At 42.9% G+C, this 12,377-nt stretch overlaps 1 protein-coding gene across 1 annotated transcript in view; it reads left to right on the plus strand.

Moving 5' to 3' along the window:
• The first annotated feature begins 369 nt into the window (after positions 1 to 369).
• The window catches only part of nlgn4xa (neuroligin 4 X-linked a), a 63,986-nt gene continuing 51,978 nt past the window's right edge, over positions 370 to 12,377 (plus strand). The window contains exons 1-2 of the mRNA XM_078244053.1: positions 370 to 795; positions 7,185 to 7,244. Of these exons, the coding sequence (XP_078100179.1) occupies positions 375 to 795; positions 7,185 to 7,244 (481 nt within the window). The 5' untranslated portion in view covers positions 370 to 374. The remainder of the gene's footprint in view (positions 796 to 7,184; positions 7,245 to 12,377) is intronic.

The following is a 12,377-nucleotide window of genomic DNA, read 5'->3' on the forward strand; positions in this document are numbered from 1 at the left end:
TCATTGTTTTTTTTACTTTTTTTCCAGTGTAATATTTTCTGATGGTGCTTTAGTTGATCAACTCCTTTCCTTTCAGGATATCCCATCAAGCTGGAGCCCCGCTAACCAAAGAGCATGCGAGGCTCTCTTCTGTTTTCCGGGACGGGAAGAAATCATACAGCCACCGCTGCCGCCAATCTCCACGCTGACTCTCAGAATGGGGAGCACTGACAAAGCTGCTTTGTTTGGCCGGGGTTTCTTCGCTCAGTGCGCCGCCTGAGGACGAGCAGGAAGTATCTCGGTGGAGGGGTTAAGGGGGAGGGCACCGAGGACCCCGACGGTGGACCGTAACAACAACCTGCCAGGCTCAGGCTTCGGATAAACGCAGCGGGAATATGTCCGTGCTTGGAGGCCCTTCATGGATGTGTTGCCTTCTTCTTTGGACGGGGCTGGCGTCCATCTGTTACGCCCAGCAGCACCCCGTAGTCACTACCAATTACGGGAAATTGCGCGGAGTAAAGGTTACATTACCGAATGAGATTCTGGGACCGGTGGAACAGTACTTGGGGATCCCATACGCGCTGGCCCCAACGGGGGAGCGGAGGTTCCAGCCGCCGGAGCCGCCCATGTCCTGGCCGGGAATCAGGAATGCTACTCAGTTTGCGCCGGTTTGTCCTCAGTTCTTAGAGGACCGGTTTTTGCTCAATGATATGCTCCCCGTTTGGTTCACCGCCAACTTGGATACAGTGGTAACCTACGTGCAGGAGCAGAGCGAGGACTGCCTTTACCTCAACATTTACGTCCCCACGGAGGACGGTAGGTCAACTGATGCCTCTCTTACCTTCTTTCTGTCTTTCTCCCCTTCCTGTTTGTCTTTGTGTTGGTTTCTATTGTATTTCACACTTGCTTGTGTGGGTTTATCCCGAACTTCTAACTGTCCTTCGTCACTTTTAATACTCACAGGAAAAAGCATTCTACCTGACTTGTGATTTGTCTTTAAAAGTAATTAGGGTTGCACCGATTTTGGAATTCTGGGCCAATACCAATACAATGTTTAAATTAACAATTTGGCTGGTACCCATGTTTGGTGGTTGTGTTCCAGGCTAAAGTTTACAAAAAGTCATACGTCTGTGGAATTAAGTAATACAACTTTTGTATTTCACACTTGCTTGTGCAGGTTTACCCTGATCTTCGAACTGTGCTTCGTCACTTTCATACTCACAGGAACAAGTATTCTACTTGATATTTGTTATTCATATTGAAAGGAATTAGGGTTGCACCAATTGTGAAATTCTGGGCCAATAGCAAAACGATGTTTAAGTTAACAATTTGGCCAATACCGATGTTGTTGTTGCATCTTGTTGCCAGGGAAACACCTTTTGTGTTCACACTTGCTTGTGCGTATCTACCCTGAACTTTAAACTGAACTTGGTAATTCAATACTGTACTGTATTTGATATTTGTGAATCATCTTAAAGGAGTTAGGGTTGCACTGTGTTTGGAATTATGGCCAATACCAATACAATGTTTAAATTAACAATTTGGCTGGTACCCATGTTTTGTTGTTGCGTCTTATGCCAGGAAAAAGTTTACAAAAAGTCATACATCTGTAAAGTTGACTCCCGCTGACTGTCCTGTTCCGTGGCTCCTTTAACCTCTTTTGTGTTTCACACTTGGTATTTTGTACTCACAGTATTCTACTTCATGTTTGTGATTCATCCTAAAAGGAATTAGGGTTGCACTGATTGCGAAATTGTGGGCCGAACCAAAACAATGTTTAAATTAACAATTTGAGGATGACATTTCAAAATAAAGCTACTAGGACAGCACTCCAATTTGATAGTTCATTGCCACGCAACGAATGTTCTGGTTTGAGTTTACTAACCCTGATCTGAATTGGTTGTGGCTCCCTTGGTTGGGATTGAAGGGCTAGTTGTGGATGATTTACTCCACCTGTGCAGTATTGGTTCTATAATTAAACCCACCTGTGTGTGGAGAATTGTTTGTAATTGCTTCTGCACACGCTGAGGAAGGATGCCGTCCGAAATGTCTGTTGTGTGGCAATTAACTATCAAATCGGAGTGCTGTCCTAGTAGCTTTATTGATTATTATTCACCTTTAGGATCCAGCACCCAGCTTTCTAAGGATCTACGTGAGTTGAGCGTGTCCTGTCTTATTTTGTAGGATGACATTTCTGACATCCCCCTAAGTAGCTTTTGTTCTTCCTTTCAATAATGTAAAGAAAAACAAAAATACAAATGTATAGATCACTTTATTAGAGAAAGTCCACTCTAAGAAATAAATCTGTAAAATAACAGAAATAGTTCTGGCGACTCTTTGCCTGGACTTTGTCCCGTGAATTAAAAACGGAAATGTAGCTACAGTTAAAATACAGAACATTTTCTCATTTAAAGTTCTCTCTAACAAAGAATCAAAGTTGTTGTGTTTTAACACTTTTGGCACTTGTTTAAAATGCTTTTCTCAGCGTTTTTTTTTATGCTTTTGACCCTTTTTTTTTAACGCTTTGACGTTTGCCGCTTATTTTTACACTTTCAAGGCTTTTTTGACACTATGACGCTTGGTCCCATAATGCAATTTGAAATGCAAACAAGGAAATTCAACTTGGAGTGTAGCTTTATTCTCTCTGTTTGATTTTGTTCAGCGAGTTAGGTGTCATAACCTCTTGTTATTAACCTGATAGTGAAATCAAACTAGTTTCCTCGTCAGTAATTACCTGGGAGCTCTTCAAACATTTTGATTTTGCCTGCAGTCTAATCAGTGAACGCTAGTTTGTCCAAAAGTGAGGAAATGCAGAGACTCCGATAAGAGTGCTGATAAGCAAGAGTGATTCAAGATTCAGGGGAGACATTTGTTTTGGTGCTCTTTATCTTCCGTAACATGTCTTCTTTCAGACTAATCCAAAGACAGTATTTATTTTACTACATTTTGTCTATTTGTATAGATTTTTCCTAAATTTACCCAAAGGTAACATTAGATAATGCCTCATTTGCAGATTTTAACAGAACATTTTAGAAAACCTGTAGTACATAAAAGAGTAAGATCCTTTAGTTTAACATGAAACAGCCCCGAAATCCCCATCACCAAACCCACCAGACTCCATGTAAATAATCAGGACTTTTAGCGTGTATAGAGCCAGCATATCTCCACCAGACTCCATGTAAATAATCAGGACTTTTAGCGTGTATAGAGCCAGCATATCTCCACCAGACTCCATGTAAATAATCAGGACTTTTAGCGTGTATAGAGCCAGCATATCTCCACCAGACTCCATGTAAATAATCAGGACTTTTAGCGTGTATAGAGCCAGCATATCTCCACCAGACTCCATGTAAATAATCAGGACTTTTAGCGTGTATAGAGCCAGCATATTTCCACATGTAAATGGGTGAATTAAGGGTTTATTTCAACCAAACCAGAGTGGTGATTGTTGGAACAGTGGAAAGATGAACCAGGATGGCTTTGTATAGTTTTATTTAGTTTCTGTCCACTTTGAATGAAGTGTGTTTTACGATGATAAAAAGTAGTGATTATTTACATGGAGTCTGGTGTAGTATGGTGATTTCGGGGCTGTTTCATTTTAAACTAAAAGGATCTTCCTCTTTAACTAAAAAGTCTATCTCTGTAGAGATCCATCCCATAATGTTGTCACACACTTAGAATAATAATCTGAGTCTGTCAGCAGCTAAAACAGAACTTTTAGTGGATGGAAATTGACCATTAATGTTACATTGCAGCTTGTTTCCTGCTTAATACTGGACCAGTTTTAAAGCTGTTCCCATCAGTCACTTAGACACAAAAACATCGTAAAATAGAATCCAGGTTGGATTAAAAAAAAAGAAAAGTTCCCCTTTCAAATAAAAGCAGCAGCTCTCAGGCTAAAGGTTTTCTGTTCGAGTGACCACTTGTGACTTGGAGTGAGTGTTGGGAGCACTTTACTCAGCCAGACGCCGAGAACACGACTCCATGTGTGTTGTGTAAAAGGCAGAGTGTGTGGAGCAGAACACTCAGAGGTCAGAGGTCGGGGGAGCAGTTTTAGGGTTAGCAGCAAGCAGGGTTTTTCCTGGCTCAGAATGGGCCTTTGAAGCGGGGGGTCTTGGGCTCCTACCCATAGGAAATTTTGAGCGTCAAAAGCCCTTTTCACCCGGGATTAGTATCATCTGGGGACCTGGTGTGATTTAGAAATCTGAGTTTCGTGTGGCGCATTCCCTTGGGATAAGCGAAGCTTGCTTTTACTCAAATTTACTGATTTATCTCTACCACTAGAGCTGGGTCTCCGGAGAGTTGGGGACCCAGAGACGCGCGGAGGACGTCCACGGAGAGGCCGCTGCACTTGAGCTGGGGTTCTGTATCTCTTTGGGCCAGGCCCGGTAGAGGTTACAGAGGTACAGTGGTACATCCCCTATCATCGGCGCGGCGGCGGCGGCAGCCACACAGCATCACTGTCAGCCCTGGGACAAAGCCGCGGGGAGCGTGTCGACTCGGGGACAGAGGTCTCCGGTTGGGCAGCGGTCCAGACTAGGTTGGCCATGAAAGGTGGCGTCTGCAGGCCCCCACCATCCCATATCTGTGTTTGCGATAGGGATGAAAAGGCGCAGAGCAAGCAACCTTAAAAAAATGATATACGACCCCGCTTAATCACAGACATGTTTATTTATGGTTTCTGAGGCTTTTTTCAAAGTTTTAGTCACGTTTTCAGATGTTTTTGTGCAGTTTCTCAATGTTTTTTTAAACGCTATTTTCTTCATTTGTTTTGACGTTTTTTGAGGCTTTTTTAGACGTTTTTCTGACATGTGAAACACCGGTTTGCCTCATATCACCATGGAGACGATTGCATAAGTGTTAAGTGTGTAAAAAGTCGAGTGTGTGTGGGGCATAACACGTCAGAGGTCAGGGGGAGCAGTTTTAGGACGGATAGGAAGCACATTAGTGTGTGTGTCTGGCTGAGATCTCTGACAGCTCCGAGCTCTCCGGCACATGCTAGATTAGAAGTTTCTTCTACAATCACCAATAAACGGGCTCAGAATTTAGGGGACACACGGTGAGTTTTTAAAATTTAGAGCGTCAAACACGATTCTGGAAAAAATCATAATTACAATTATTTTGGTCAACATTGAAATCTTGATTATTTAACATTATTAGTCCTCGTTGATTTTTGGAAAGACGTTGCATTTATTGAAGTTCAAAAACAGTGAAACGGTCAAAGAAATGTACAGTGAAAACACCGTAGACTGTAACATTTCCCTTCATACTTTTCATTCATTGTTCATCAAATTTTTGTCACTTTTTTCCCCGACGCTTTTGTCTTATTATAATCTTTTGTAATTGCAAACAGACAAACATTTTTGACTATTTGTTCATTTTTTTTGTTAAATGTTAAGCACTTTTTTTTATGCTTTAGGTGCATTTTTCAACGTCTTAATTGATTCATCTGTTCATCTCTAACAGAGAGACAAAAGTCATTTCCCTTCATACTTCATGTTTTTAGCACTTTTTTCAACTTTTTGAACAGTTTTGGTGGGTTTTTTCAAAGCTTTTTTTGACATTTAAGTTGCTATTTTTTTTGTCATTTTTGGCGTTTTTTTTTTTTCCAATGTTTTTGTCAGTCTCAATCAACTAATCTGTCAAGCTTTAATATAATCTTTGGTTATTGCAAAACAGAGAGAGAAAAGTATGCAGATTGACAGAGCAGAGTCATCTTTATATCCCTGAGTTGGCCTCAGAAATCTGCTGTAATGTCAAAATATCCTGCCAGCCGAGGATCAGGTAGGATTTACACTCTTACTGCCTCAAACATGGCAAAAATTGAAAAACATCAAACCGCAAAAAAGGCGACAAAACATTGGAAAGAGCGTCAAAAACATTGCAAAAAAAATCCCCCCCCCCCCAAATAAAAAGTGTAGTATGAGCATAGTGAAGTGTTTCTGTGATATGTCAGGACTAATGGTGCAGAAATGTTCCCCAAGTTACTTGCAGTTTTCTAGCAGCAAAACCTTGAAAACTACCAAATAAAAACTAGAAATGGTTGGATGATTTGCGGGCAGGCTGAGTCGAGCACAGATGTGGGCTGTAGGCTACACCAAATAAAAACGCTGACTTTACACTCTGCAGATTACATAATCCCTTGATGTGTTTGGCACCGAGATGCCAGTAAATAAAAGTGAGCTGCAGTGGCTCTGAAAACGCAGCGCTGGAGCCATTTTCTCCCTCTGTTTACCTCGGTTTACCTTTCTTTATCTCTGCACTATGAAGCACAGCAAAGAGCTTTTTAATTTAAGGAACAGCTCGCACAGAATGCTGAAAAATGTCTTCTGGTTTGGGATAAATCATGGCTGCGGCTAAAACGTTAAGCTGTTGGTCGGCCATATGAAGGGAACTGTTGAGCAGCATTCACACGTTCATACGTGTGTGTGTGTGTGTGTGTGCCAGCCCGTGTTTGTGCAGCTTGCCCTCTCAGTGAGCAGCAATACTGAGCAAACACCCCCCCGTCCCCCGTTATGAGCCTGTTGAGACCGACCCTGTGTTGATTTGTGAAGCTACAGCACACATCACGGAGGCTGATACAGTCCAAACACTCTTCCACTATATTGAAGAATCGATGCATCAGAATGCTACAGAGCAATCGATCCGCCATTGCAGCCTAGTAGCTTTCCAGCAATAGCTTATTCCAGGCTTCTGATTGGCCAACATGGCTTTAGGGTTGCCAGACCTTACTCCACAGCGTTGTGGAATAGACTAGTATTGTGTACAGGTTCGTCCTCGTCAATTTCATCTGCTAGCAAACAACAGAAACATGCCTTAAAGCTGCTGTGTGCTGATGTTCACTACCAACAATGTAAAGAAGCCAGAACTTAAGTTTTCATAAGCTGCCGAACCAAAAAAACTGAGCTTTATGAAGACAAAAGTGGAAACAGATGTGAGGAATCAGCAGGAAGAATGGGGAGACTGGGAGGATTTTTCTTTACTTTTAATAGTTTGACTATGAGAATGAATGGCACAGAAATGATACTTTAACATTACTGTACTTTATTTTTTAATTTCTTTCAACTGATCTGAGTCATCAAGAATGTGACAAAATCCAGCCAGAAAACAGCCTGGTTTTTTTGGTGCTTTTTTTGTCTGAAATTCTTTTTCTTTTTTCTCTCTTTTTTCTTTTGAAATGTCTCCTCTTCATTCCTCAACACTAGGGGCCAACTCAAACACGCACGGCGCAGATTTCAACAGTAATGATGGTGGCGCTGATGAAGGTTTTTTTCTTCTCCCCCCCCCCCCCTTTGGACCAACCAAATAAAAGCCTGACACTTGTGCATGACAGCAAACCTTTTTTTTTTTTAGTTTCTTTTGAACCCCCTTCCTCCCTGCAAAGTGCTTCTGAGCGCACTCCTCACAGATATGAAAAGTTGGAATATTTGAAATTGAGAAAAAAATGAGAGTTTAAACATTTTGAGAACATTTTAGAAAAATTCAAAAATGTAAAAAAAATAGAAGATTTTGGAGAAACCTACTGTATATTTTGAGTACCACGCTAAAAGAGGGATTTTTTCCATACGTTACATTCTGTGACACCATATTCCTTCCCTTAGTAATTTGTTTCCTCTTTGGAGTCGTGGAAGGGTTTGAAGCAGGCGCTAACCTTTTACTCACCTGTCTTTTCCAATTCAAATGCGATCTAAATTTAGCTGTGCATGATATTTTGCCTCCTGAATTAAACGGTAACTTTGTCTCCCTATGTGTGAGTGTCTGATGGAACAACAATCTCTGAAACTTGTCCAGTATTGGACAAGAACCAAGCTGTAGTGTAACGTTAATGGGCTAATGTTCAGCGTCAGTGTCTGTCCTCTATCAAGTCCCTGTCCACCCTTTTTTTTTTTTTTATATTTCCTTTTTTTCTTCTTCGCTGAAGCATGAGCACTAACCCATGTTATTTTTGACAATCTGTGGCTCAGACACAAAAAACCAATTAACCCCTCGCTCCTCTGCATGCTAATAACCAAAATAGTACAGCATTTCCCTCACTGTGCTGGGTAATGTGTAAAAAAAAAAGAAGCTTTGGAGGCGTTTTTCCGTTAAAGGCACCATTTTGTAAATAACATGGCCAGTAGTTGCTTCTTATTTACAGATGTTGCTCTACTTTTCTCTGCGTTTGTGTTTTTTTTTGTCGCCTTGACTCAGCTTTAGTGCCATGAAGACAGAAGCTAAAGAAGAGAAAACACAGTGAAAGGTGTGGATGAAGATTGTTTTCAGGATCGATGCTCTGAGACTGTTTGAACATCTGCAGTGGCGATGAATTACCCCTGTGGTTCCACCTACACGTGTGTGTGTGGTTCCACCTACACACCTCTGCAGAGGAAAGAAAAAGCACTGCAGTGAAACCTCGCTCACACCTTTTTCTGCTCCGAGTTTTTCTCTGTGCTGTTACATGTGACTCAAACTCAGCTATAATTACCCCATCTGTTGGAACAAGAAGTGTTGAGGGCTTCGCTAGGATTTTACTAGAATTACTTCTTCCTTTTGAAAAGAGACATTTGAAAAATCTGATGAATTGCTTCATATTGATTCAAACAAAAGGAAATGGGGAAAAAAGTGGCAAAAACATCTAAGGAAGGGGTCAAAGCTGGTGAAAAGTGCGACATTTCCAGAAAAAGGCAACAAACCAACACAAATGCCAAGAAAGGTGACAAAGCGACAACGTTGAAAAGGGTGAAAAAAATGACACAAAAAGTGAGAAAAATGTTGGAATAGTGCGACAATAACGTTTTTTAAAAGTGACAGAAACATCAAGGAAGGGATGAATAATGTCGACATGATGACATTTTCTGGAAACGGCTACAAAACAACAAACCCCAGACTTTCACCCGTTTCCTGGATGAAAGACTGTACTTTACATGATGTCAGTGGCAAAAACTGCATTTTTATTTGACGTGAATTTAATGTGCATTTGCAAATGTCAAGCCACGTCAACTTTACTGTCAAGTTCCACATTATTGAGGCCCGGTGGAACAGCGGGGGCGGCGGGAACCTAAAACAAAGAGTCCTGCCGTTAAGTTGTCAAAGTCTCTGAGTCCCATCTGATGGTCGCTGCAGGACTCTGTGGGCTCACACCAAACTCCTCGGCTAGCTCTCTGTCTCCATCAAACAAACAGAAAGCAAAGTGACTCGTCTCTTTTGGTGCAGCGATGGAGTCAGGAGATGCCCGGCAGATTTAGAGTTTAATGTCTGGGGATGGAGAGGCACTTCAGACTAAAGAAACCAAACTGCTTCCTGTGCTCTTCTTTTCTCTCTCTCACTGCGTGTGTCTCTCTCTCGGGCCGGTGGCGCTGCCTGGGTGACTGTGTTCGTCCCTGACATTCATCACTGCCACCAGGGCCCGGAGGATAATATATTCCTCCGCTGGCTGCGCACATTACTCATCTTTATTTGGGTGGGGGGGAGGAAGGGGGATGGTATTTTGAGGGGACGTTGGAGCTTGTTCCAGGGGGTCTATCTGAATTCTCCGTTTCTTCCAGCGTGTTCTGCTGTTAGCCAGATTGACTACAAATGGCGGTTAATGGAGGCTCTAGCAAGCCCTCAGGAACAGTGCCATCTGGCTTTTGAAGCAACCGTTAGCGTAGCGGCCATCGGTGGAACTGCAGCGTCTGGCCCAGAAAGACTGTTCCTGTAGATTTTACATGGGGAAAGACACGTCTTTATATCAGCGGATCATTTTAGTTGGGGGTACATCAACTTACCAGTCCAACACTGAAATAGTCCTTATTTAAATCATTATGTTTTAAAATGTACTTCACTGTAAGAAATCGTAGAAAAACGGAAAATGTCCTGTCAGAAAATTACCAGTACCTTTTCCGTTAAGTTTACGGACATTTGTGTTAATCCTAAGAACTGAAAAAAGCCATACTAACACCTTATATTAGCACATAGTTCTATGGACTTTTCTAATGGTGTAATAGCCAAATCCAGAGTTATTAAACTAGGCATGATGAACGCAAGCAGACCCAGCGGACTGAGCCCACATCGCCCTGCACTGCAGGCTCATATGTCCGTTCTCCTGAGTTCCTGTAGCTATAATAATGGATGTAATGGCTGTAATTCATCATGTGTATTATCTTATGACACATCCGAGCGCTGTATGCTGTAAAGCCTGTAACGTTATTAATGTCTCTGTTCCCAAACCGCCTACCGGCTATCTGCTAGTAGCTAAAGTTAGCGGTAGCTAGTAGCTCGACATAATCATTGAGTCTCCTTGGTTCTCTCAATACATCCATCATTTATTTTGATAAGCATTACTTAGTGTTACATTTTTAGACAAACGGTGAGTTTGCCCAACCCGTTCTCATTCCGAACTCGTAAAATAAGGACGTTTGGACAGTGGCTGTCAGCGTCTGATGCGACGAAAAAGGCGTCCTTCAGCGTGTTTGTGTAACGCACCGGGGAGAGCAGCAGTTAGATAGGATTTAGAGAGTAGTATGTAAGGGCAAATTCCCACATAAGGAGGTTGGCAAGGGGGGTGGATGGGTCAAACACAAGACTTTCACCCAGGAGAGCGGGGTTCACGTCACGCTTGCTATAGTTGCTTTTTTTTTCTTTCCTCCTGCGTGTCACAGAACCGTACGCCCACCCACGACACTTTACCAAACCCAACCGTCCCGTTCTTCCCGCGTGTAACGGAACCGTAAGCCCTCCCACGACCTTTTCCTTAACATAACTGCATCAAAAGGGACGGCAATAATCCCAACCAAGCCTTATAGCGCTAAAGGAGACTTTTAGCGTCAATAAGAACGACAAAGTGTGAGAACGTGTTGATTTGCCACATATACTTGTTGTATCCACAAGAGAGAAGCTCATGAACGAGGGGTGTTGCTACGACAACATGAACAAACTGTCGCTAATGTGCATGTCCATCAGGATGTCATGGGCCAGTCAATGCGGAAGATCTCGGTATTTCATTGGAACGCTGTATCTGGTTCTCTTAAGACATCCACACAGCGGCTCATTTGTGCACTTATTCTGTCTGTGAGACGTTCAAAATCAGACAAAAGTTCACACAGCCAGACAAACTTGTGAAGCGTCCGTCTGTAGAAGTTTCATTATTTTTGCTGGATTGAATACAAACTAGAATGTGGCCATTTATGAACATATATTTTGAAGGTTGAGTCCATTATTTTGAGGTTTTTATATTGTCCGGTAGCTTCCCAGTAGTGTTCCTTACGTATCCAAATCAAAACAGTCATATTTTGGTGGAAGTACATATGTTTACATCAACATGCCATTTCCCAAGCCCTTCTAAAAACTTTTTCCCCACGTGACCTGACGTAGGTTTCTGATGACATTGCTCCATATATCTTTATCCCCAGTCACTGTGTACCTACAGGAACTAAGATGGCGGTCTACACGCCCCCAGTTTGGAGAAGCAGGAACGTTAGCGGCACAGAAGCTAAGCAACATTCTCCTGTGGACACACTAAGTAAACATATCCGCGTGTATGTCTATGCCATGTATGTCTATGCCGTATTGACAATGAGGACATACGTCATGGTAGCTTGCTGTCACCTGACGATTTGGGAGGTGTCTGAGCCCGCCCACCATTTTGGGATCCTACGCAGGGGGCAACCGTGTAAGAGCGACACAGAGACGGTGCAGGAAAGATGGCTCGAGGAATTAGCATCATGGCGAACGGGTTGGGTTTAGGAAAAGAAGAACGGACGGTTGAGTTTGGCAAACGTGACACGCGGGACCTGATCCCCGGTCTCCTGGGTGAAAGTCCTGTGTTTGACCCATCCTCCCCCCCCCGACCAACCTCCCTACGCGGATTTCCGGGCTTTCATACTACTCACTACGGCGTAAATTGATACGCAATCGCAAGGTAACGTAAGTCAATGGAGGCCAAACGGCGTTGATAAACACGCTAAAAAGCGATTATGCGTCTTGATAACACACCAATAATGGCATACCAATTGGCGTGTCATACATACGCCACTTCTTGAGTCTGTTCTTGACAAATGTGGGGAAAAAAGCATCACAATCTTTTTAAAAAGTGCCACAAACATTGGAAAATAAGTGTCCAGGTTATAAAAACAAATGAGCCTTTAACGGGAGTGAGAGTGTCCGAGGACGGCCCGGGACGTCTTCGCTGTTTGGAAGTGCTTGTGTGCAGGATTATCAGCCCACTCGGAGCACAGCGGAGATTAATAACCTGTCACAGCAGCTCTCTTTCCACTCCCTGCCTCACTGTTTTGTTTTGCGGAGGAGGAGAATGATTCACTCCCTGTTCCCGGCGCCGTCCAGGCTGCTTTCTGCCGGTGCATCTGGACACAGCCGGCGGCGACAGGGAGAGGAAACTGTAACTGGTGTGGGCAGCGGGCGTCCTCTTTAGACTAATTGCA

This window comes from Sander vitreus, chromosome 24, assembly GCF_031162955.1.
Source record: "Sander vitreus isolate 19-12246 chromosome 24, sanVit1, whole genome shotgun sequence".
Taxonomy (NCBI): Eukaryota; Metazoa; Chordata; class Actinopteri; order Perciformes; family Percidae; genus Sander; species Sander vitreus.